General features: G+C 52.1%; 2 protein-coding genes across 2 annotated transcripts in view; one reads left to right on the top strand and one right to left on the bottom strand.

Annotated features, from left to right (window-relative positions):
• The window catches only part of CCDC33 (coiled-coil domain containing 33), a 69,570-nt gene extending 59,522 nt beyond the window's left edge, over nt 1–10,048 (top strand). Inside the window, exons 9-16 of the mRNA XM_059691703.1 lie at nt 4,528–4,693; nt 4,954–5,042; nt 5,229–5,357; nt 5,448–5,539; nt 6,460–6,625; nt 8,465–8,551; nt 8,918–9,031; nt 9,867–10,048. Coding sequence (XP_059547686.1) covers nt 4,528–4,693; nt 4,954–5,042; nt 5,229–5,357; nt 5,448–5,539; nt 6,460–6,625; nt 8,465–8,551; nt 8,918–9,031; nt 9,867–9,974 — 951 coding nt within the window. The 3' untranslated portion in view covers nt 9,975–10,048. The remainder of the gene's footprint in view (nt 1–4,527; nt 4,694–4,953; nt 5,043–5,228; nt 5,358–5,447; nt 5,540–6,459; nt 6,626–8,464; nt 8,552–8,917; nt 9,032–9,866) is intronic.
• A 1,579-nt stretch (nt 10,049–11,627) lies between these two features.
• LOC132226288 (cholesterol side-chain cleavage enzyme, mitochondrial) lies at nt 11,628–24,546 on the bottom strand. The gene is made up of 9 exons (XM_059681061.1): nt 24,238–24,546; nt 20,096–20,251; nt 18,366–18,565; nt 17,186–17,389; nt 16,275–16,432; nt 13,336–13,502; nt 13,004–13,082; nt 12,333–12,530; nt 11,628–11,931 (listed from the first exon to the last, which is right to left on the bottom strand). Exons 1-9 carry the CDS (start codon nt 24,504–24,506, stop codon nt 11,800–11,802), a joined length of 1,563 nt encoding a protein of 520 aa, XP_059537044.1. The 5' UTR covers nt 24,507–24,546; the 3' UTR covers nt 11,628–11,799.
• Between the last annotated feature and the right edge of the window lie 779 nt (nt 24,547–25,325).

Raw genomic sequence — 25,325 nt, 5'->3', positions numbered from 1 at the left:
ACTTGTCTTTGTGACCTTGGGCTCACTGCTGAGAGCTGGGTCCTTGTGGGGTATCAGAGAGTGAGGGGATGCAGTGGGCACTCAGGGTCAGGCATAAGTAAAGTCAGTGACCTGAGGATGTGCTAGCCCAAGCAGGCTGGGAACTGGGGAAGGAGGAAGCAGGCAGAGGGGCAAGATCATGACAGGAAATCTGAGACATGGTGTCCTGTGTGTTCTCAAGGCTGGACTGTGACGCAGAATGTGGCCCTGAGTGGGGAGCCCAGCCAGGCTGCGTGCATAGGTCAGGCTGCAGCTTCTCAGCTCAGCTGTGCTGCCCAAGGTTTCCACTCTGCTATGAGGGTGGGCAAAACTGGGGAAGGAGGACAGGCCTGCCAGGCTGCGTCTCTGGGTCCCATGGACAGAGAATACTGGCCGGGGTAGAGACTGAGGAGGATAAACTGGGGCCAGGTCCCTCTCCATCTTCCTGGAAAGACCTCATGCTCAGAGAGCAGCCAGGCTGGGGTGGCACAGGGGCCTGGGAAGGTCTATAGGGTTATTGTCCAAGGAGTGGAGTCCAGAAGAAGCCATGATCCTTCCTCCAGCAGGGCCCATCTGACTGAGGAGAGGACACCCACTTTATCTGGGTCTCAGCTTTCTTCATCTGTGAAGGGGGGATGTTAACAAAAGAGCTTTGCTCACCCCTGGGACTGCTGGGATGAAGAACAATGGGATCCTAGTATAAGATGAACCCTGAATGGGAAGTGGGTGATCAGATTCACAGAGTAGACAGAGGGCCTGGCAACCCCTTCCCCTGGGACTCCCTCCATGCACACACACACTCACACACTATCAGTCCTCGTGTGATTAAAAATACCTGGCCCTGCCAGAAACCGGTTTGGCTCAGTGGATAGAGCGTCGGCCTGCGGACTCAAGGGTCCCGGGTTCGATTCGGGTCAAGGGCATGTACCTTGGTTGCGGGCACATCCCCAGTGGGGGGAGTGCAGGAGGCAGCTGATCGATGTTTCTCTCTCATCAATGTTTCTGGCTCTCTATCCCTCTCCCTTCCTTTCTGTAAAAAATCAATAAAATATATTTAAAAAAAAATATCTGGCGTCGACCTATGAACCAGGAGGTCACGGTTTGATTCCAGGTCAGGGCACATGCCTGGGTTGCAGGCTCAATCACCAGTGTGGGGCGTGCAGGAGACATCCGATCAATGATTCTCTCATCAATGATGTTTCTGTCTCTCTCTCTCTCTCTCCCTCTCCCTGTCCATTTGAAAGCAATAAAAAGATATTTTTTAAAAAATATATTTTATTGATTATTTACAGAGAGGAAGGGAGAGGGATGGAGAGTTAGAAACATCGATGAGAGAGAAACATCGATTCAGCTGCCTCCTGCACACTCCCCACTGGGGATGTGCCTACAACCAAGGAATCTAACCTGGGACCCATGAGTCCATAGGCCGATGCTCTATCCACTGAGCCAAACCGGGTCAGGGCAATAAAAAGATATTTAAAAAATTTTTCTGGATGGAATATAAAAGGACAAATTAGGTTTTAGGAATGCAGAAGTGGAGGTATGAAGGGAGAAATAAGAATGCGGGAAGGGAAGGGCTGGGTCAGTGTGCATGAGGGGGAAGCTTGTACAAGTTTTTATATGCCAGGCTTTGCATCTGATCCAAACCTCAGGAGTTCACTCCGAACCACAGCCGTAGAGATCCCAGCCCTCCACCGGCACACACATAGACTAAGGTGCCCGGACTACAGCGTCCAGCAGGGTTCTTCCTTGCCCAAGCCCCTCTGCCCCCTCCCCTACTGTGGGCAGGCCTCACCTGAAGAAGAAGCTGGTGAGGCAGCCATGGGACAGGCTGGCTTATTCAAATCTGCTGTTTTCACGCTGCGCTGGGCCAGGTGCAGGTGGGGACAGTGAGATGAGCTACACCCACCTCTTCTGACACAGAGAGGCCGGGCACATTTGGGTCCTTGAAGAGCAGACGGGGGACCTCCTTCTTTCACCTTTGCCCCAGGGCAATCTTGGCCTCAGGGACAAAAGGCAGAATGGGGCCTCAGGACATCAGATGGACATTGGTACCTACACTGGCCACCTCCTCCATCAGTGCCCCTTAATTTCTGTAGACAGATTCAGTCAGTCATTCTTCCCTCTGGGTGAGGCCCCAGCCTTCCTCAATCAAGTAGATGCAAAGAGCACAGGTTTTGGAGTGGAGTCTGAGCTCCAGTGCCAGCTCCACATTTGCAGCAGTGTGACCTTACGTCACTGAACCAGCATGCCAGCACCCTCAAAGCTCCCTGGTGCCTCCCAATCACCTCCCCAAATGGTTCTCATACCCTGACTTCTAATTTTATAGCTTAAGTTTGTCTATTTTTGAACCAAATCTACATGGAATCATTGAGTAGGTATTTTGTGTTTGACTTCTTTTGTGTGCTATATTTAAGAGATGTTTCCATGTGGTTTCATGTAGCTGATGTTGGCTCATTGTTACTGCTGTGTAGTATTCCACTGTGTGACTATCTCCCCATTCTACTGTGAGGGGCATTTGTGTCGTGTCCAGTTAAGGGTTATTACAAATAAGGCTGATAGCAATGCTCTTACCTCTGCTTCTAGATGCATTCACACTTGCATGTTTACTGGGCATATACTCAGGAATACAATTGCTACATCATAGGCTTTGCATGTGTTCAACATTAATAGTATCCAGTATCCAAGCAATTCTCCAAAGTGATAAGTTAGGCAGCAGGAAAAAGAGGAAGGGGTCTGACCTGCTGATAAAGCGGCCACAGAACAGAAATGGGGTTGGATGGGAATAGATACCTCCAGGTCCTACCTGCCCTGGCTAGGCCCTGTGCCAGCCGCCCCACACACTCTGACTGAGCCCTGCAGCACCTGTGTTTATCCTGTCTGAGGAATCTGAGGCTCATACAGGAAGGGGCCTGTCTCAGTTCACTCAGTGAGTCAGTGGCCACGCTGGGCTGTGCCCAGGGCCTGACCACAAAGCCCTGTGTGGGCTCTGGGCTGGCTCCTAATTAACGGGCTGTCTGAGGGCACCCTGTGGGCAGATCTGGAGGAGCCAAGACCTGGAACTCGACTGGAGCAGGTGCTGGAGAAATGGGCCCAGCCCTGGCACTGGTTAGAGGGAATCCAGCCAAAAGCCTAGACAGCAGCAGGTGACAAGTGGTGTCTGATGAACCCCTGCTGTCCAGGAGCCCCTCACCAAGAAGCCAGTGGCCCAGCCTGCAGCTGGTGGTTGGCAGTGGTTGGGAGCTGGGCCTCGTCCCCAGTCAGCATGAGGCCTAGGTGGAAACTGGGTGCAGAACTCTGCTTCTGGGAGACTTGGGACCCTGGCCATTTTAGGAGCCCCCCCTCCATGTGCAAGTCCTCAACAGTCACTGGGAGGCCAAGCAATCAGGGCTTAACAAACTCCTGCTGTCTTCACCCGCCCCTCCCCCAGCCGAGCACCCACCTCCGCCCCTTCTATGGACCTTCCTGGCTTCATGTTTCGGGTCCCTGTTATACCTTGTGCTGTTTGGATTTAAGGAACTCCCTTTATAAAACTTTTTCCAAGTAACAAGAGGGACTTTCTAATTATGAAATCAATGCATGTAAATATAGCTTAGTCATTCTATGCACACAGAAGGTCAGACATAAATAATTTCCCCACATTGAGATCACACTGATGATTCTTTTTAGTAGCCTATTGCATCACTTCTCAACATTCTGTTATGTTTCCACGTCGGAGCCTCTTGGCAGGATTGCACAGCACTTAGAACACAGATTCAAGTGCCACTGGAGTCTGTGAGCTGAAGTGTGGGTTTCAGACCTTGGCTCTGCCACTCAGTTTTGCAACTGACCCAGTTAGTTGCCCATCTGGGCCTTGGTTTCCTTGTCGGTAAAATGAGGATAACAGTACCGACCCCCATAGGCTTCTTGTGAGGACAACTGAGGGAAGCCCTCCTCCCAGCCTGGAATGTAGTGAGCTCAATGCGTGCCAGACATTAAGATTTTTGTTACTCTGAAGCTAACAACAGAGCCTGGCATCCTGGCCCCAGATCTTGGAGCTGGATCTCCCAGGCCTACTTTCCTGACCCCTAAGCTGGCTGGGGTGCTGGAGCCTGTGGTCAGTTCCCAAGTGGCAGTCAGTGGAGTTTCTGAGAGGTTCTCCCTGGGTTCTCAGTGACATGAGGAAGGAGAGGAATTAGAAAAGAGGGGAAGGAGCAGGGAGAAGCCAGAGAAGTAGCCCTGGGAACCTGGTTCCAGGACCTGTCGAGTCTCTATCACTCACAATCTTCCCCACCTGGTGTCTGAGCCCTGGGTCCCCCCAGCTGGCCTCACGGGAAGAGGCATGACCCCTGGGAGAGAACCCGAGTGCGACTTCTCTCACATGGTGCAGATCAAATTATAGCCACCCCTCGGAGGAGTTGCTAAGAGTTGAGGGCATGCTGTCCATCGGCCTTGGGGTTGACCCACCGACTCCTAAGTGTGGGTACAGATGTGGGCCGGAGGCTCAACTCTGAGCACTGGGATCCACAGGAGATAAACAGCTACCGACAGGCCATACAGACGATGGCTGAGGACATCCTGTCGCTGCGGAAACACGCCAGGGTCCTGGAGGCAGAGAACCGCATGCTGAGGAAGCACCTGATCCAGGAGGAAATGGAGGAGGAGCAGGACAATGCTGACAAGACCCAGAAGCTGAGTGAGGGCAGAAAGGGTGCCCGCCTGAGCCTCGGCTCTGAATTGTGGGACAGGGCGGTGGGGACCTTTCCCGGGTGTTCATGTTACTGGACACGGGCTGATAGGAGCCAGCTGGGCCCTCTCCATAGTGGGAAACAGGGAATCCAGTCCTGTCTCAAACCTCAGGGCTGAGAGACACCTGCCCTCACCCCCAAACTGTGCTGATTGGAGCTGGAAGATGCTTCCTGCCTGAGCCTCCTCTCCCCATGCCCCCACCACCAGTGTCCATGAGGCGGAAACTGCTGCTGAGTGAGCTGGACATGAAGAAACTGAGGGACACGGTGCAGCATCTGCAGAATGAGCTGATCCGAGTGAGCTGGGGCAGAGAGCATGGGGAGCGAGGGTGGGAATCTGTGGAGAAGTGTCTGGGAGCAGAAGGAAGAAGGGCCTAGAGGGAGGGGAGCCAGCACAGTGGGGAACTCAGCAGAGGGGCCAGGGTGAGCCCTCTAGGCCAAGGGCACTCCTTCTTCCCGCTTGCCCCCGTCCCCCACCACCAGAGGAATGATCGAGAGAAGGAGCTGCTTCTGTACCAGACTCAGCAGCCACAGGCTGCGCTCCTGAAGCGGCCACAGGACAAGCTGCAGAAGATGAAGGCGCTGGAGGAGACCGTGCGGCACCAGGAGAAGGCAGGTGCAGGGGGAAGGCTGCCAGGGGCCAGCACGGAGGGAATGTGTGGAGCCCCCGGCCCAGGCCAGCCTCTGCACTCTGCTCCCCAGGTGATTGAGAAGATGGAGGGGTTGCTGAAGAACAAGCTTCAGGAGAGGAGCGAGCCCCTGCCCAACAGGCTGCAGGGAAAGCCCGGCAGGGGTGAGCTGCTCCCCCGGAGTCATCCAGGCCCTGGAGTTCCTCCCTCCCAGAGCTTCCCAGTTCCAGGAGCTCCTCCCAATTGTGGCCGATGGTGGGACGCCCCTATTCACAGGCCCTTGCACTCTCTCCTCCCAGGAAACCCACAGGACACAGAGTATGAGCCAGGCTAGAAAGGCGTAGGGGAGAACCCTGCAGACCAGAGCAGCAGAGAGGGGCTGCCCGGGAAGTTTTCAATTTCTTAACTCCAGGATCCTTCAAATTATGTCCTCCTCTCCCATGTTTGCAGAATCTGCTTCTATGTAAAACAAACAAAATGCTTTGGTTAAGTCAATGATGTGTTTTTTCCATCGATGTTAACCAAAGCCACCTAGAGCTGCCATTTAGAGGTAGCTCTGGTGAGCAGGAGAGAATCAGGTCACACCTAGCAGGCGAGCCCAAGCAGGTTTCCCTGCACCTGTCTGGGCCGCCTCACCAGAGACCCCTGTGAGCCCAGCCAGCATTCAGCCTTTACTGTGTGGGACTGGGAGTGGGGGGTGCTTCTGAAGGCCTTTAGAAAACAATGAAAGTAGGGCTCCCCTTTCAGGCCCTGAGGTCACCCGGGAGTAGGATGAGAAACAAGAAGGCAGCTTCAGGACCAAGGAAATGGCCATACCAAGAGCAGAGAAGGGAGGAAGGACAGAAGGATGAAGAGCTAGACCTAGGACAAATGGCAGGGAGTGATTAGGGAGAACGGTGGGGACAGATTCTAAAGAGTTGAGAATAATGGTCTGAGGAGTGTGGGCCTGGTCCCACTGGCAGTGGGGAGCCATTAAAGGCTTGGGAGCAGAGGAGGGGCAGAATGGAGCAAAATGCTGGAGCAGAGCAGGCCAGGGATGTGGAGACAGGACAGCCCGCCTCATGAACATCTGTGGCCATTTCTGTCTTCCCCATGCTCTCAGCCTCAGGACTTCCCCAGGATCCTGCAGGAGAGAACCTGCCTGTTGACCTTTACTCAGTGCTGCTGGCAGAAAACTCGAGGCTGCGGGCAGAGCTGGATAAGAGCCGCCAACAGTCGGCCCCCATCATTCTGCAGCAGCAGGCCCTGCCGGTAAGAGCCACCAGCACAGGCTTGGCCTGGGTCTGCCTGTGCAGGTCAGCAGGTGCCCAGCCATCACCTAGTACAATCCAAGTCAAAGACTAAGACCAGCAGCGAGGCTTCCCAGTGTCTCCGATGTGCCTGGCGTCTCCTGGAGTGCCAGCCCTCAAGTCTTGCTCTTTCTCCTTGGGGGACACACATGGGTCTGAAAGCTTCACCTGACCCTTACCTAGCTTCCTGGGAGAAAGCAAGCCCCTAACTGGCCCTAGATCTCTGACTCCTCTTGCCACCTGGCTGGCCTGCTCTTGAACTCCACACAGACCTCTCAGAAACTCCAGTCTGAAGCACTTCCTGGGACTGGTATAGCCTTGGAGAGTCCTTTTCCCCTACCCCCTGGGGAGCTGGGAACAGGAGACCTGGCAGAGAGGCTTTGAGAGACAGATGGCCCAGGCCCCTCCAAGTGCACAGAAACCCTGCCTGCACAGGTGGGTGCCCAGGCTCCAGACATGCCCTGGCCCCACTCCACATTTGAGGCTGCTATGGGGGCCCTGCTTTATGTAAACCCAAAGACAGGCCATTTGAATTACAGGAGGTGAGTTCTGTTTGAAAGCATTCCTGAAGCATGGACATCTAGGGAAAGTGCTGGGGACAGTGGAGCCCTTGTTTCACAGATTCTTCACTTCACAAAAACTCCCAGTTCAAGAGTCCGGTCTATGCACCAATGGGCACTCCCTCATGCATTTTACATTTAAAAATTGATGTGCAGCCCTGGTCAATGTGGCTCAGTTGGTTGGAGTATCATTCCGTGCACTCATTCCCAGTCAGGCCACATTTCTAGGTTGTGGGTTCGATCTCCAGTCAGGGTGTGTAATGGAAGCAACCAATCGATGTCTCTCTCTCTCTCTCTCTCTCTCTCTCTCTCTCTCTCTCTTTCTCTCTCTCTCTCCCCCCCCACTTCCTCTCTCTAAAATTGATAAAAAATATCCTCAGGTGATGATTAAAAATAATAAATAATCTATAATAATAAAAGCATAATATGCTAATTAGGCCAGACAACCAACCTTCCAGACGTCCTTCTGGATGACCTTCCAGAACCACCAGTGGGCAGGGGGTGGGGCCAGCAAGCCTGCGCTGCCAGGCCAGCCATGGCGGTCCTGGCGCCACACCTTCCTCAGACGCAGGGGTGGGGGGAACAAGGGGCAGCACAGTCCCAGAGCCTCCGTAGAGGCCGGATGGGGTGCAACTGCAGCACCTCACCCTGGCCAGCCCAACCCCAGATTGCCCCCTCCACCAGTGGCGGGGGGGGGTGTGAGGGCAGGGTCAGTGCTAAGGAGCAGTGAGCCTAGCTTCTGATGAGTGAGCAGCACTCCCCCCCCCCCCCCCCGTCCCACTTCCCCCAGCCAGAAGCCAGAAGCCAGGCTCAGGGCTGGCATGAGCCTCTCCTACTTCTGGGGGCAGACAGGCAGTAAGGAGCGAGGATTTCTGGACTGCAAGAGCCTAGACTGCAAAAGAGATGTCTGAGTGCCAGTGTAGGCCCGATCCCCAGGGGATCCTGGACTTCGAGAGGCCACAGGCTGGGCTGAGTGACCCCGCCCCCCTTCCCACCAGTGCACAAATTTCATGCACCGGGCCTCTAGTAGTGATGATGATGATGATGATGATGATGATGATGATGATGATGTGCAAAAGCCATATACCCAAAGTCTGTGGGAAGAAGAGCTGTGAAAAAAGCACATGCCATATCAGGTCTGAACTTCAGGAAGAGGCTGTAACCCTTGTCTGAGGCTCTGCATCAGAGAGCTGATTTGGGCCTCCCCTGGGGCCATGTGTGAGTTTCTGCTTTGGCCACAGGATCTTCTTACTAACACTTCGGACAAGCTTAACCTCCTGGCCAAGCTGGAACAAGCTCAGAACCGGATCCTATCCCTGGAAAGCCAGGTAGGTGAGGCAAAGGAGTTGGTCAGACTGGGCAGGCTCACCACTGGGCCCATGACCAGGGTTGTAGCTCAGTATGTGAGCAGGGTCAGGCTCAACCTCTGACCAGAGCCAAGGATCAGTGTGGACTCAGAGTCAGGGTTCAGGATGATGTTGGAACTCAAAGAAGATCCATGTGTCTTAGCCAGACTGACTTGGCCCCTCTGTACCCAGCCCTGCCACCCACGGTCTCTTGGGGAAGCAGCAAGCTCAGATTGCCCAGGGCTTTGCTTTCTGCCCAGAGAATAGGCTCAAGCTCTGGTTGTCTCAGATCTCAGGGATGGGCCCTGCTACCTAGAGGTTCCCCATCTGTCCTTCCCATGGTGGCAGTTAGAGGACTCAGCTCGACGCTGGGGACGAGAGAAGCAGGACTTGGCCACACAGCTGCAAGAGCAAGAGAACGGCTTGGGTCACCCTTCAAACTCCATCATCGCAGACCTGCCTGTGAGTGATCCCTCTGGAAGAGCTCCCTGGGGTTCAGGCAGTAGAGCTGGCAACTTCTACCTGGAGTCACTGGGCCATGAAAAAAACTGTCCAGGGGAGCCAGCTCCCTAGCTGGAACTCAGAGGACCTAGGCTCAGCTTCTACTCTATTACCAACAGAAGAAGCCCTGGCCTTGTCTCAGTTCCTCACCTGTCTAAGGGGAATAGAAACCTTGTCAGAACTACCCCCTTCCCCATGGTGATGGTGAGAATCAAAAGGGAGAGAGCTGTGGATGAAGTATGTACACAAGCACTCCTGGAATGCTCTGGGGCTGGCTATACTTTAGGACTGGATTTACTCATGAGCAAAGCACACATGGCCATCACCCAACTCCATAGTGCCTAAGACTGTCCCATGAGCACACCCTTCTTGGGCAACTGCAATGCTGCAGACCTGCCAGGGATAGGAACATGTTGCCAGAAACATTGCAGTTTCCTAAAAACAAACAGACCTGCTCACGACTGTCCCTCAAGCTCAGCCTGGGCCACCCAGCCCCCAGAGCGAAACCCCTGATTGCTCCTGCTCTTGAGCCATCAGTACTCAGCTCAATTCAAGGCTCCTGGCTAGGTCTGAAGAAGATGGGGGGACTGACAGGGAACATAGGGATTCCTTTGCAAATTCACCTGCTGGGCTCCCGGAGAAATTGGATACAACCTGCTATGGTTAAATGAGTTTGGAAATCTTTGGGAAGTCATGGCCCCCTAAGACATGGCTTGCCAGGCAAGCTGCATTTGAATGGGCCCCATGCTCCTCAAGGCAAGGGCAAACTCACTTCATCTTGCTTTGCACAATGCAGAACTCCTCAACCCATGCCAAGGACTATGGGCGACCCTCAAAACTGGACCCCTTAATGCCCAGCTCAGAGACGAAGTTCATCAAGCCCTCAGACTCCCAGCAGACCTGAGTCCCAACAGACCTGAGAACTGGAGCAGCTCCCTCACTGTGTGCTGGGGTTTTTGACCACATCCTCAAAATGACTTTATTAAATTCTGTAAGTCAGTGAGCATTTGCCTCTTTCCTGGAGCAGGGCAGGCTGGAGGTGCCCAGATTCCTCCTCCCAGACCCCATTCTGGGCCTGGGCCCTCAGCTGCAGTGAAATAGTCTCCTGCCTCCCATCTTTGGAGAGCTGAAGGCTAGAGTGGACCCAGGAGGGTGGGGAGAAAAGTCCTTCCAAAGCAGAAAGGCTCCAACAGTGGAGCCAAGGAAACAAGCTCCTTCCAGGCTTCTGGAAGAAGTGAGACCACCAGAGACCAACTCTGTTAGGAGATGTGAGGGAGGGTGGAATTTCCACCTGCCCCCAAACATCTACCATAACTAAAATCCCTTCAAGTTTAGTTTACCTGTTTCTTGGGAAGGGAGACACTTGAAGTCTGCCTGTGGCAATCAGTTATAATAGTGTGACATGCCCCATCAATGTAGCCAGGGACAGGAAAGCAGATGGGACTAAAGGAAGGAGTCCTCCCCAGAAAGGAGCCCTGGGTTCTCACTACAAGCATGCAATGTGACCTTGGGTCACTCAAGCAACCTCTCTAGGCTTCATTTTCCCCATCCATCCCATGCAGAGCTTGACCTCTCTGATGGTAAGACCCTTTCCAGCTATAACATTTCTGAGTCAAAAAATGACTCAAGCCAGGAGAAGAGAAAGGAAGGAGAGAGACAAGAAAGAGTATTGTGATGGGGAAAAGCAGAAAGGCTCCAACAGTGGACTCAGAACCTACAGATCCTGGTAAAAGGCTTCAAGCTAACTGGGCTGCTATCCCAAGCAGGACTAGCTCCCCTGTCTACTAGCAGGACTTAGACTTGGGTAGTCAAGGACCAGGAAGGATCGGGCACCTGGTTCAGGTCAGAGGTATGGAACTCAGAAGGGGTGAGAGGGCCCAAAATTGGGACCAGTTCAAATAATGGACCAATGATTCTGCTGCAGTCTCCCTGCCTACTGCCCAGAGCTTAGAAAAATGGGCATGTCCCCTTAGAGCAGGAATTTGAGGCCTGGGGAAGCCCAGAGAAGGGTCAGGTGGGGCAGAGGAAGGATACTGGCCTTCCGTCCCCAGGGTCAGTCACCTCATACCAGCCCCTCACTCACAGGCCTCAGCCCTGGTCATGCCCAAGACTCTGGCTGGACCTTGACAAGAAGTCTTCATGACCCACCTGGAACTCCTACCCAAAATCCAGCCAAGCAGAGCACTGCACGAGCCATCAGTACTCAGCTCAATCAGTACTCACCTCTGATAGGTGAGCCTGCCCCGGAAGCCAAGATTGTCCCACACCTCTCAGGATGCCCTGTTCTCTCAGCAGAGCTCCGTCAGGTCCTCTGTCCCTCTGCCTGCTGGCCTGGGCACAGTAGCAATAGCCCTCCATCTGCTCTCAGCCCCAGGCAGCAGGAGGCTTGATCCTGCTGGCTCCTGACCTGTAGGTAGGTGGATCCCAGCAGAAATGGCTTCAGGTGTGGCTGCCCATTTGTGCTCAGATCCAACTGTTGATCCATCAGAGAGCATCTCCACAGGAGTGATACCTTAGTGGCCAGATGGAAATGAAAACACTTCACATAGTTCAGTCCTTTATTGCCTTCATGGAGTGGGGGAAGAGGGGAAGAGGTGGGTGAAAGAGAAGTGCCTCCACTGAGCTGGGGTAGAAAGGAGCAGGGGTGGGGAACCAGGAGCTGAGGATGCAGACACTTCCATGGGCCCCTGCCCCACACTTCGGGCCTTCCTTTCACACCACTCTCTCAGTCAAGCCTTGGGCGGGTCCTGGGTGAAGGGCCGGAAGGTGAAGAAGATGGGCTGGTTGGGCATCAGGATGAGGTTGAATGTTGTGCCCACGTCATTGAGATGCTGGATTTCAACTCTGAAATTCTCCAGAATCTGAGAAAGAGGGGTGATGGGCTTAGTGGACAGGTGGGGAGGGTCCATCTCCCCTGGGCCAGATTCATTCACCTGTAGGCAGTGCCTGTTGAGTGTGATTTGGGGAGCTCCAAGGGGTCCACACCAGCTCCTACTTAACCTGAGAACATACCACTTGTGCTGTCCCCTTGATTTAGGCTTTCACTTTAGTTTCTAAAAAACCTTATCCCACCCCACTCCCATCCCATCACCACCATGGGGGGACAGATGGCCAGGGGCACCAATGGGTGACAAGCGTAAAAGAGGAGGCAGCAGGGAATTGTGGGGGAGGGCTCTGAACAGAGATGGGAGTAGGAGGGTTGGTGCTTTCATTAAGGCCAAAGCCAGCCCAGGGTGCCCAGAGGTCCCCAGGCTAGACTCACGTGGATAAGGAAGAGGGTCATCTCAAGCTCGGCGATCCGACGACCCACACACTGCCGAATACCCCAGCCAAAGCCCAGGTTCCGGAAGTGGATGAGGTCCTTGTTTTCACCCAGCCATCGGGTGGGGTCAAATTTGCCCGGATTGAGGAAGAAGGTGGGGTCTTGACCCATGGCATAGACGGCCACCTGCACCAATGTCTGGGGACAAGGTGAGCAGATGCCTAAGTAGGCCTCACCTCCTCACAGCTGGGAGCATAACCCAGCTTCCCCTCTCCCGCTCCCCAGCCCAGCTGCCCAGCTGTCCAGAAGACACTGCCCACTGGGTGACCTTGAACAAGACCCCACTTCTCCCTGAGCTTCACCCATCAAAGGAGCATGACTGAAGCCAGTAGGCCAGGGATGGCCCAAGGGATTTTCCTGCCCTTTTCTCAGCACCAGAAGGCCCCCTGACACCCAGGTGATCCACGGTGTTGCCCTCCTAACTCTGGGCTCCAGCAACATTCCAGGGATCACCCACTATGCCTACCACCTCTGCCCTTAACACTTTGCTGCTGCCAAGGACCCACCAGCCAGCTCCAGCACCACAGGCAGAAGCCCCCATCTGTAGGCAGTTGCAGTCAGCCCCCAACCTCCTGTCTGACTGGCAGGTCCTGCAGCCCTGCTGTACCTACCTTGGCAGGAATCATGTAATCTTGAAGAACCAAGTCGTTTGGGAGGTATCTCTGCAGAGTCACAGAGATGGGGTGGAGTCTGCAGAGGAAGGCATTCAGAAGCTAATGCCCCGAGGCCAGGACAGAGCCCACACCCAGCATGCATCTCAGGCCCAGTGGCAGCACCCCTGGGGAATCAGGAGGCAAGACCAGGACTCTATTTCCTCCTCCCCATTCCCAGCTGTCTCCCCAGACTTCTCACTTCCTGCTACCGATCTCCACCGGTCCCCGGGCACCATGCTGACCCCACCCAGGATTGGGGTGGAGGCAGGCATGGGTGGGTGTGGGCTTGCCTCAGTGTCTCCTTGATGCTAGCTTTTAGAAGCGGGACCAACTGCAGCATCCTGCTCATGTCTTCCCCGGCCTGGCGCCGGGCAGCCAGAACCTCCTCCCGCAGCATCTCCTGCACTCTCAGGCTGCGTGCCATCTCGTACAAGTGCCACTGCAGTGTCATGGACGTCTGGGAGGGAGTGTCGGGGTGCAGAAGACCAGGAGGGCCTGTCACTCATGAGGCACCTAGACCCGTGCTAAATTTTCATTTCCAAGAACATCTTCCCACCCTTGTCCCAGTATCCAGAGACCATCATCTACAAAAGCAAAATCCAATTCAAAAGGCAAATGTCCCAGAGGCTTTCTCCAGCCCAGGCTGGAATGTTTGGGGTAACACTTGTCCCTACCTTCATCCCTCATGTCACCAGAGCCTACCAGCTCCCCAGCCAGTAGAGGGCACCCACACAACCAATGCCTTCTTCCAAAGGACTCCGGAGCCCTTCCAGGCCAAAGACCCCCTGTAACAGTTCTCCCTTGACTAACTGCCATTCCTTTTGAAACGCCTGTTAAACAAGCAACTGTCTCCCCAGTAGAACTTCCACAGACTTTAGCATTTACCTACAGTAGTGACGTGGGAAAGAAGGTTCAGATCATGAAGCCAGAACCACCACCCTGGTTCCTATCTGTGTTGCAATTAGCATACGGTGTATACTGAGATGAACCTGCTAATCTCATTATTAGAGTCATGACCGTTAGTTGGTCCCTGGAGGTATGAGTGGCCCTCATCAAGCCCCACAGGCCCACATACCTTTGTGTGGGACCCCAGGCTGGTGCAGCCCTCCCTCCTAAGGTTAGGGCATGGGTTGTTGTACATATCTTACCAAGAATCATATTTTTGTCCAAAAAGTCGGAACATTCTCCTTCCTCCCAGCAGAAGCAATCATGAAAGCATGCCATCCAGTCACTTCCCAGTTGGAAATCCTTGTCTGACTCCCCAGATCCCCAGATGAAATACAGGGCCCCCAACACCTGCCTGCTGCTCCCAGCCTCGCCACCACCTCTCTCCAACATGCACCTAATACTCCAGCTTCACTGAGCTACACGCAGCTCCTAAGCCCAGAAATCTTCCTCCAGCTGTTTCCTCTTCCTAGAATTCCCTTCCCAGCCATGGAAGCCAGCCTGTACTCCTTTACGGCTCAAATCAAATCTGTGTATTTGTCTCGCTATTTCCAAAGCTGGACAGGGTGGCTACTCAGGAAATACTTGCTTGTTAAGATAGTCAACTAAGTTAACTGCTCTGTGCTCCAGTTTCCTCAACTGAAAAGGGGGATAATAGTGATATACCTCATAATTTAGTTTGTGAGCGCTAAATGAATTAATACATATGACAAGCTTAGGCCTTGTCTGCCATATACTGCATGCTCAATAGACATTACCTAACAATAATAGCTGCTTTGGTGCAGGTACGCACTTTTTAGAGATCCCTTCTACATAACTGACTAGAACTAGATTTAAAACAGTAGTTCTCAACCTTCCTAATGCCGAGACCCTTTAATACAGTTCCTCATGTTGTGGTGACCCCCAATTTCATTGTTACAAATTGAACATAATTAAAGCATAGTGATTATATAGGTGTTTTCCGATGGTCTTAGGCGACCTCTGTAAAAGGGTCGTTTGACCCCAAAAGGGGTCATGACCCACAGGTTGAGAACCGCTGATTTAAAATAAACTCAGCCCTGGCCAGTTTGACCCAGTGGATAGAGCATCAGCCTGCGGACTGAAGGGCCCCAGGTTTGATTCCAGTCAAGGGCACATGCCCAGGTTGTGGGTTCGATCCCCAGTAGGAGGCCTGCAGGAAGCAGCCCATCAATGATTCTCTCTCATCATTGATGTTTCTATTTCTCCCTCTCCCTTCCTCTCTGAAATCAATAAATATATATATATATTTAAAATAAAATAAACCCAAAGGCTCCATCTGCAGCCTGTCACAGGGACTGAAAGTCTTCCTAAGATGCCTAGAAAATAGTTATTCACCCAGGGGACTTGACACATATTTCTTCCCGAAATGTTATCTTTCCCTCCCTCCTCCTGGCAACAGCCTTCAAGATACAAGTTGAATTTTAGCTCCTCTAAGGGGCCTTCTCCCCATCCTGCAGGGCCTCTTCTCAGCATTGTCAGTACCTGATCCAGGCCTACTCATCCAGCTTTATGACTATGGTATGGTGGTCATCCTTGTCATGGGCTGAATTGTGTTCCCCCACATTCATTCGTTGAAGTCCTAACCCCCAATACCTCACAATGTGACTGTATTTGGAGGCAAAGTGTTTAAAGAGGTAATAAGGTAAAATGAGATCACTGGGGTGGACCCTAATCTAATAGGACTGGTGTCCTTATAAGAAGAGGAGATCAAGACACTGACACACACAGAGGGATGACTGTGTGAAGACATAAGGGAGAAGAGGGGCCTCAGAAGAAACCAACCCTGCTGACACCTTGATCTTGGACTTCGAGTTCTAGAACTGTGAGAAAAGCACATGTCTGTGGTTTAAGCCAGCCTGTGCTGGTACTTTGTGTGGCAGCCCTAACAAGCTAATACGTGAGGGAGCGTGGAAGACAGCAAAAGGGCCCTAGAAGGCAGAGCCCAGGGCTAACTCCACTGGCTCCCAGCTGTTTGAGGTCCTGCCTGCCTTTCTGAATCCAGTGAGCTGTGCCCGCCCCCCCCCCCCCCCCCGTGACTGACGGGCTCACCACCTATGCCTAGTTACTCCTTCTCACAGGTTAAAAAAAAATGTTGGATCAGCCTCAAGGGATGACTTGACCTCAGCCTCCTACGAGGTGATTATTTAGGAAATAGAGTCAAGAGGAGATCCACCCCACATGGGCAGGGGTTTGAATGATGCAAACTGGTGGAGGAGGGACACAGGGACACAGGAAGGGACAGAATGCCCTACGATCACCTCACCGTGTCCACGCCCCCTGCCAACATCTCTGTAATGTTGGCCTTGACGTCCTCGAAGAGCAGCTTGTTATTTCCCAGGAGGCTGTAGAGGACACCCGGGTAATTATTGAAGTCTCTTTTCTGTCTCAAGTCCAAGTAAAAGTTCTGGGTGTATTTTTCAGCTGTGGGTGGGCAAGAGGGGAAAAAAGAGTGAGGCTCTCTACAGGCAGGAGTGAAGGGATGGACCCTTGGTGAGAGGGATGGGCTAAGGGCTTGGAGATTCTGGAGTGCTGCACTTTCTGGCTGCATTTTACTCAGCACATACTATCTGCTAAGCCCTTCCTATCTGTTTCTTTGTTTAATTCTTAACCATAGTCCTATGGAGTGATAGATCACCATTTTACAGGTAAGGAAACAGAAGCCCACAGAGGGTAGTGACTTGCCCAGTGTTAGATGGGTGTCAGGAACAGAGGAGGGATTTGACTCCAGGTCTCCCATCATCACCATACTCCAATCAGCCTTCTCCACCTACTTTATTAATCTCTCTCACCCAAGTCCCAGTCTTTCTCCAAGGGTAGCCGGGTCTAAAACACTGGCCTTAACCCATGTTGGGGATCATGGGCTCCTTAGAAGAACATGATGGACATCTTAGATCTTTTTTCTCCATAAAAGTCTGATCATTCCCAACAGCTGGCCTTCAACTCGCCAATCCCAGGGCTTATAGGACCTCCCTGATACCCATCCCTGCCCACATGGCAAGTCAGTGCCCATTGACATAACTGGGGCAAAGAAGCAGGCCGAGACGTGGGGCTTCCAGCTGTGTGTGTGTGTGTGTGTGTGTCCACGCAAGCCTGGGTTCCCCACCCCCTGAGGTAGACAAGGCTCTCCTGGCTCCCAGACTGAGTTGCGCAGGGTATAGCCACAGGAATCCTCACCTTTACTGAAAATCACGTCCCATGCAGCCACATGGTCACGCCATGTCTTGGTCCTGAACAGGCGAAACAGGCCTGGAGGAAGCATGAGCATGGGGACACTGGTTTGAAACATCTGGTAAACAGCATCAATGAACCGCTGAGCCTCGGGGTCCACAATCTCCTCCAACATCCCCAAACGTTCCCCAAATATGACGTTGGTGATGGCTGCAGGGATAGGCACAAGCTGAGGAGCCCCCGCTCCCAGGAACCCCCACCAACCCGCTCCTGCCAACGCATAGGATCTCCTGACCTGACCTCAGTCTCCTTCAGTAAAGAAACAGAAACCTAAGGCTTATGGGGCTGAAATTTCAGGGCTGAGGAAAACTGCCCTTCTGACAACCGCTCAGGGGAGCAAGCAGAAGACCCTGAAAAGAGATCACTTGGGTGAGAAGCAGTCTCCAGCAGAGCTGGGGGTGGGCCCATGCTGGGATGAAACAGTCCCACCCCCCCCCCCTTCCACCAGCACCCCAAGCAGCCTCTCGGCTTTTCTCTAGGAAGAGAGACTCCTTAGCTGTAATTGACCAAATTGGCGAAATACCTCCTGAAACAGGCCAGATGGAAGACTAGGAGACATAAAGCCCTAGTAATTGGCCATCCAGGACCCACTCTGGCTAGACTTAAGAAGTCACAACAACCCCAAGTTTTTCCCACCTGTGGGGTCAGGAATTTGAATGCTGATTTTATACCAAAGTCTGGGCATCCCAGATCTCCTGCAGTGATCACGTGACCCCCATCATGCCACAGGGCCTTTGTATGCGCTGTTCCCTCTGCCCAGACTGCCCAACCTCTTTACCCCATCTGAATAACTGCTACACCTTCTTGAATAACCAATTCAGATTAACCACCCAGTCCTCCCTTCCCCTCCCAGACCTCAAAGGTCTATGACCCAAGAGAGAGAGATTTGCAGAATGCAGGGCTGAGCCATACTCTGTCTTTTAGGGGATAGTGACAATGGGGACCTACATTTTGAAGACCCTTGCCCCCATAGTATGAATGCTAGGTAAGAGTGTTCAGCACCCCCTGGGTAACTAATGGCAGGGAATGTTTTCAGTATCCCATCCCAAAACCAATCCCACCACTTCTTCAGGGTCTATGCTGGCTGGGTCTCAAGGTGGGACGCTGGGTTCTCCCGCCCCCTTACACTCAAAAGCAAAACGAAACAGGTCATCACTGATGTCCCCTGAGAACTTTCCAGAGCCCTGCTGCTTGATGCGCCTGTGCAGGATGCTGATGAAGTCCTGGGACACCGTGTCCAGCAGGGGGATGAAGTTTTTCATGGCATCTGGAGTCATCACCTCCTGGTTCAGGGCCAGTCGGTCTTTCTTCCAGGCTCCTGACTTCCTGTGGAAACACAGGCCCTTTGGGCCCTCATGGCCACAAACCCCAGGCTTGGCGCACACAGGAGGCCAAGCCACAGCTCAGAGTCCAGCACTCATGTCCGCCAGCCTTCACTCCTCCCAACACCCTCAGCTCCCTGTTTCTGTGGGGCCTTAAGGAAGAGACAGGAAGAGAGTGAATGAAGGAAAACAAAACCTGACCCCCCGCCCCACTGCTGCTGCTGCTGCGAGCCAGGAGCTGGGCATCTTGGAGCCTTTATGTCTCTTTCAGTGCCCTAGTCTTTGCCTCGTCTTTGCCTCAGCTACAGGTATGCCTTTCCCATCACTTCCCCTTCCCCCTGGCTGTTGCTCACCCACCTCCTGCCATTTAAGGGCCCTTGTATGTCATCCTCTCTGACCCCCGCACAGACATAATTGATCAACCTCTCCGCTGCACCCTAGCATGTCCCTTTATTCACGTTGGTGGGGACTGTCACATGCCCAGAATAGGGTTAGTGATAAGCTTTAGCTTATGGCCCACTCTTGAAAATAGATCCACCCAAAGCCCTCTTGCTAGTTTGGAGGCTTTGTTTGTTTATAAGAACGGTTTATAAACTCACCACCCAATCAGAAAACAAGGAACATCACAGTAATTGATATGTGTCCACCTGGTCCTCCCCAACCAAGGGGACCACTAACCTGACTCCCTTGCTTTTGTGTATAGTTTTACCTGATCTACATATAATTCTAAAACATGCTTTCTTGTCATGCCTTGGGGGATTTGCTTTTTTAACAAAATTTTATCTGTCTCAGCATCATCTGTACTGTTGGGGGTCACTGAGTTTGTTCATATGAGTGGCATATGCCACCACTCACTAATGTATACTCCTGTTGGGCATTCAGGTGGTTTCCTGGGTTTTGTGCTTATGAATGACATTGCTGCCAACATCCTGCTACCTTCCCCTCAGGGATGTTCTTCAGAGCATATCCCAGAGAGCAGGACTGCTGCATCACAGGGTTGTGTGTATTCAATTGCAGGTCACGGCCAATCATCTTCTAAGTGCTGGCACCAGTTTTCATCCCACCAGCAATCTGGGAGAGTTCTAGTGCTCCATATCCTCACCAACGTTTGATATGGTCACATTTTAAATCTGTGATGAGGAATTTGGTGGAAAATGGTGCCCACTACACTAAATACACCGGTTTGTCCTGTTTCGCTGCCCTCTTAGACTGTGAGGGACTCACAGTGGCAGAGCCCTGCCTTACATGTCACTGAACGCCCAGAGCCTGGCACAAAGTCTGGCACATAGTAGGTTCTCAATAAGATGGGACTTAATGAATGAACTAATAAATGAGAACTTTGCAAGGTCTTTAATTACTCATTCAGATCTTCAGCCTGACCATTTCCCTGATGGCTGGCACAGCAGTTCAGTATCACTACCATCTGCTTTATGGAGGCAGGAAGATGACAGGGATGTGCCTAGAGTTCCCAGCCAGACAGCGCAGAGCAAGCATGGCCCCTGCCCCTCTCCCCAGCTTCTGTCTCCAGACTCACTTGAACAGGACCCCGATGGGTCTCTGGTAATGCTGGTGATAGGCAACCCAGGGCGGGATGCAATACCGTTCTGGAGTGGAACCCTCAAACTTAAAGAGAAGGGCCACATCTTCAGGGTCAATGATGAACACGGACTCCATGTTGCCAAGCTTCTCCCTGGAGGGAAGGAGAAGGGCTATGGCGTAAGGATTCGAGGAGAGCCTGGAAGACCCTGTGCAATCAGGCAGGAGCTTGGCTCATCTGCAACCACATCATGGCTGAGAGTGCAGAGCAGAGGGCCCTGGAAGTGGATCCCATTTCCACAGGGTTCTCTGTCTCTCATCCCCCTCTGAGTCTCAGTTTCCTCTTTTATAAAATGGAGATGAATACAGTACCTTTCTCACAGGGCTGCGAAAGAGTGAGATGAAGTCTATGACTATGACTCCTGTTAGGCATTCTCTAGGTGACAGTTTTATGCTCCTCATGTTATCCATTGGCTGCTGTCATGCCACAGCATGTCCTCCAGGACCAGTCTCGCCCCCACCCACCTTCCATGGACCATCAAGTCCTCATTTCAAGTTCATTCCATGCTTATTCTTCCTGAGTGTTCAGACCCTCATCACTCTCTCACCGCTGCATAGCTCAGAAACACGGAACCCTCATGTCACCACTGGCGTGACCCTGTACTGGAATGACTCCGTGTAGGGCTAGTCAATCATAGGCTTGGCAACGCACTTTGTCTCTATTAAAACAACACTGGCCCTGGCCAGGTAGCTCAGTTGGTTAGAGCATCATCCTAACACGCAAGGTTACAGGTTTGATTCCCCATCAGGGCACATACAAGAATCAACCAATGAGTGCATAAATAAGTGGAACAACAAATTGATGTTTCTCTCTCTCTCTCTCTCTCTCTCTCTCTCTCTCTCTCTCTCTCCCTTCCTCTCTCTCTCTACAATCAATATAAATCAGCTCAGTGGATAGAGCATCGGCCTGTGGACTGAAAGGTCCTAGGTTCGATTCCGGTCAAGGGCATGTACCTTGGTTGTGGGCACATCCCCAGTAGGAGATGTGCAGGAGACGGCTGATCGATGTTTCTCTCTCACCGATGTTTCTAACTCTCTATCTCTCTCCCTTCCTCTCTGTAAAAAATCAATAAAATATATTAAAAAAACAAAACAAACAAAAACAAACACAGAACACAAACATCCCTAGCTGGTTTGGCTCAGTGAATAGAGCGTCAGCCTGCAAACCAAAGGGTCCTGGGTTCGATTCCTGCCAAGGGCATGTACCTTGGTTGCAGACTTCCTCCCCGGCCTGGCCCCTGTCAGGGCGAGTGTAGGAGGCACCAATCGATGTGTTTCTCACATCGATATTTCTCTCTGTCTTTCCCTCTCTCTTCCACTCTCTCTAAAACCAATAGGAAAATATCCTCAGGTGAGGATTTAAAAAATAAAATAAAAATAAACACTGACACAGGTACAGATTGTTGACATAAGAAATGTCTAAACCCGTGGGAAATTTTATAAGATTTGAGGACAACTGCAGGGAAGCAAGATCTGAAATGCTCTATGTCCACCTGTGTTACCACCTGATTGGTTCCCTCATTGTTCTTGGCCAGCAACAGATCTGAACTTTCTCTGTTGCTGCAGGCCCTCCCTAGTTTCCCATGCCTCCTGCTTTGAGTCCAGAAACATTGTGTTATTCCTGCTTGGTTGGTTCCTGTGGTTAGGCTGCTCAAACTTCATGTCTGCCCCGCCTATGTCCCACCTGCCTTTGTGTCCCACTGAACCCCTGCCCTGCCTGCCTGCTTTTAAAGTTAACTTCTCTCAAAACTGCAGAAAATTACACTGTCACTTGCTTCTGTCTTTTGTGTGTGTGGTATGAGTGTGTCTGCCTTTTGTGGGGGGTGGGGGGGCCGCGGGGGGCAGGGTATCTGCCTTTTGCATAATAAAGTTAATTCAAGATATATTTAAGGCAAAATATTAGAAATACATACTAGTACAGATACAAGCTGAGCTCTCTCTCCCTTCCCACCTCCTCTCTGCCCCTCTTCCTCCCTCCCCCTCTTCCTCCCTGCAGTGATGAAAATAGTGGGAGGAGGACAGGGTGTGGAGGAGAGGGGAGAGGGAGAGAATTCAGCTTTAACCGCTGACCTATAAACCCTGGACCTGCCTTCCCAAGTCTCCCAGAAAATCCCCTCAGTGTTTTTCCAACTACCATTTGTCTTCACACCACTAGCTCCATAGCCCCACCCTGGCTCAGCAAAGTCCTTGAACTGCTAGTATTATTATCAATTCTGCTTCTGGGAATCTAGCCCAAGGCAATGACCTCACAGGGGACAGTGATGCCTAATGGATGAGGAGGTTCATCACGGCATCTGTGTAATAGCAAAAATCCCAGAGTCCACTTTGAAGAACTGGCTAAAAAAATGTGGCTTATTCATACTATGGGCTACAATGCTGTCTTTCTAAACTATATGGAAAAGAGAAAAGAGGAGCGAAGTCTTTGATATATTTCTGTGGGACAACACCAAACAGCGTATATAACGTTTACATTTCTAATGGTACATACATAGTATCAAAATTGAGATTGTATCTGATTTCAATTTTTCATTTGTGCTTGTTTATATTTTCCAAATTGTTCTATAAATATAAACTAGAACAGCCTTTGTATTAAGAAAAAAACCTATGGGGGGGGGCGGATAGAAGAGGGAAAAGGGGTAATAAATGGTGATGGAAGGAGACTTGACTTGGGGTGGTGAACACACAATACAATTGTACCCCTGAAACCTATATAATTTATTAAGCAATGTCACCCCAATAAATTCAATTTAAAAAATAACAAAAAGGAAAAATCTACCAAAGTAGTATTTTAAATTCCTCACATTTATTCAGAAGTTCACTGTGCCAGGCTGTATGTGTGAATAGCAAGGTGGCACTGCCCTGGAATCAGGCAGCGGCAGCTCCAGCACTGGCTTTGCCCTGGTGAGCTCTGTGACTTTGGCAAGACTCTTCTCCCTGGGCCTCAGTTTTCCCAACAGTGAAATGGGAATTATAACGCCAATTTAAAGGAAATGCTTCAAGGCTCAGGGAAAAGTGACTCAGAAAACAGAAAGGGGCTTGGTAAAAAGTTCTACTGGGGCAAGGAAGCAGGGGATAGAGAGGGATCACTCTGAAGGGAGGTTGGGGGAGAGGCACTGACGGGCCTAGGAGAGAGAGAGGCAGGCTCAGGAACAACTTTCTCCCGGCCTCCAACCTGCTGTGAGAAAGGCACTGTAGACTTCAAAATGGATTGTGGGAGAGGGAGGAAGTGGCCCAGTTGGGTGGGCAGCTGGACCCCTACACAAACAAGCCTGCCCTCCCACCCCCACCCAGCCAGCCAGCAGCATGCCCTAGGATGCTCTTCCTCTATCACTCAAAGTAAAAGGCATTGTCCCTCCTGATGTTCCCTCCCTTCCCAACAGTCACCTCCACCACCTCCCATCCTCCTCAACTATGCTCTCAGAAAAGAACCCAGGCTTGGCCTAAAGATGACCCACCTTAGAAACTGCTAAACCAGAATAAGCAAGGCCTGCCCCCAGCGGCAGCCCTCAGATACCTGCTCCCCCTCACCCCCACCCCCTGGGAGTGGCAGTGCTGAGGCCAAAAGACCAAAGTCCCTTCCTCCAGGTAGGAAGCAAGACAGATGCTTGGGGAAGGGGGGCCTAGCCAGGCCAAGTGGAAGGGACAAAATCAGCTGCTCCAGAGATGCACAGGGCTGAGGGGTGAGCCCAGCACCCCAACAGGACAGGGATCCAGCTGGGTGACTAAAAACCCTAACCTCTCTGAGCTTTAGTCCCTTCTGACAATGGGTATGGAAAACGTACCTTCTACAGGGTCCTGGGGATAATGGATGTAGAGGGCAGTTAACCAGTTAACCGGGGCTTGTTCTCTTACCATCCCCCACCCACCCCACAAAGTTTCAAAGGTTGAGTCTGGGAATTGAACCCACTGTCTGGGAGCCTTATCCATTCTCCTGCCACCATCGCCAGGCATGGGAGAAACAAAGTCAGAAGGTAGACAGGAGCCTGCAATTGCAAGCAATTTGGGGAGGAGGAACACAGCAAGGCTGCCCAGGCCCCTCTCCCTGCCTGTCCCACCAGCCCCTCCCTCTACCAGGCTTACCTGTAGATGGGGCCATACTTCTGGAAGTTCTGGACTTGGTGATAGTGTAAATTCTGTGAGCCCTTCTCCCTCCAGAAATGGTATAGGTTTAGCCAGCCATTGTCACCAGGGGAGGGGATCTCACTGAAAGGGCGAGGCATGCGAGTGGAGATCCGGGCTCCCGTTCCAGTGGGCATCCTGGGATTCCCTGGTCCCTCCTGTGGGGCACTCAGAAGGGGCTGGCAGCCTTTGACCAGGACTGAGCGCAGAGGAAGCCCCCTCACCAGCATGCTGTCCCCAGACTGCCACTGCTCCTGCTCCTACTGCAGCAAGGCCTGACAAGGAACTCTGGCCCCGGGGCCCAGCTTATATCCACCAGCTCAAGGTTAAGGGAGAAGCTGACAAAGCAGTGGCCTGCCTTCTTCCTCCTCTGGTTGGCTCCTGCCCGCACACGGCCCCTCCCAGAGTGGGGTACCAAGGCTCAGTCTGGAATTTCTGCAGCCAAAGAGGCTCCCCGAAGCACAAGAAGACCCTCTGTCTCTGTCCTCAGTGCCAGCCACAGCGGGCCCTGGAAAAGGTGCAGGTTTGTGCTTTTCCTCTGCTGGGGCCTCCTGCTGACACTGCAGTGGGCCCAACTACTGGAAGACACCCATCAGGACCTGCCAACAGCTGGGGCTTGGGAACAATAATCAGGGCCTGAGAGGAGGTTGGAGGCACCTGCAGCTTTGGGGCAGCATACATCTTACTGTGACCCCCGTTATATATATATATATATATGATTATAAACTGTTTTTGTATAGTTCCTTGATTTTGCTTTATTTAAATTATTTTTCTACTAGAGGCCTGATGTACAAAATTTGTGCAAGAGTAGGCCTTAGCAGCCCCAGCGCCTGCCGGCTGCCTCGATCCCTCAGCCACAGCAGCTGCAGTCCTGACTGCGCAGAAGGTCGTCTGGAAGGTTGTCCAGACAGTTGATCTGCTGTTCGGTCATTCAATCAATTTACATATTACACTTTTATTATTATAGCTAGTTCCCTGATTTTTAAAGTTCTACTTTCTCTGCTTGCAAAAAGAAAAAAATACTGTTTTCTGAAGATGTTATAATTGGC

This window comes from Myotis daubentonii, chromosome 1, assembly GCF_963259705.1.
Source record: "Myotis daubentonii chromosome 1, mMyoDau2.1, whole genome shotgun sequence".
NCBI lineage: Eukaryota > Metazoa > Chordata > Mammalia > Chiroptera > Vespertilionidae > Myotis > Myotis daubentonii.
Note: the sequence above shows the minus strand (reverse complement) of the source record. Positions and strands in the feature narration are given on the sequence as shown.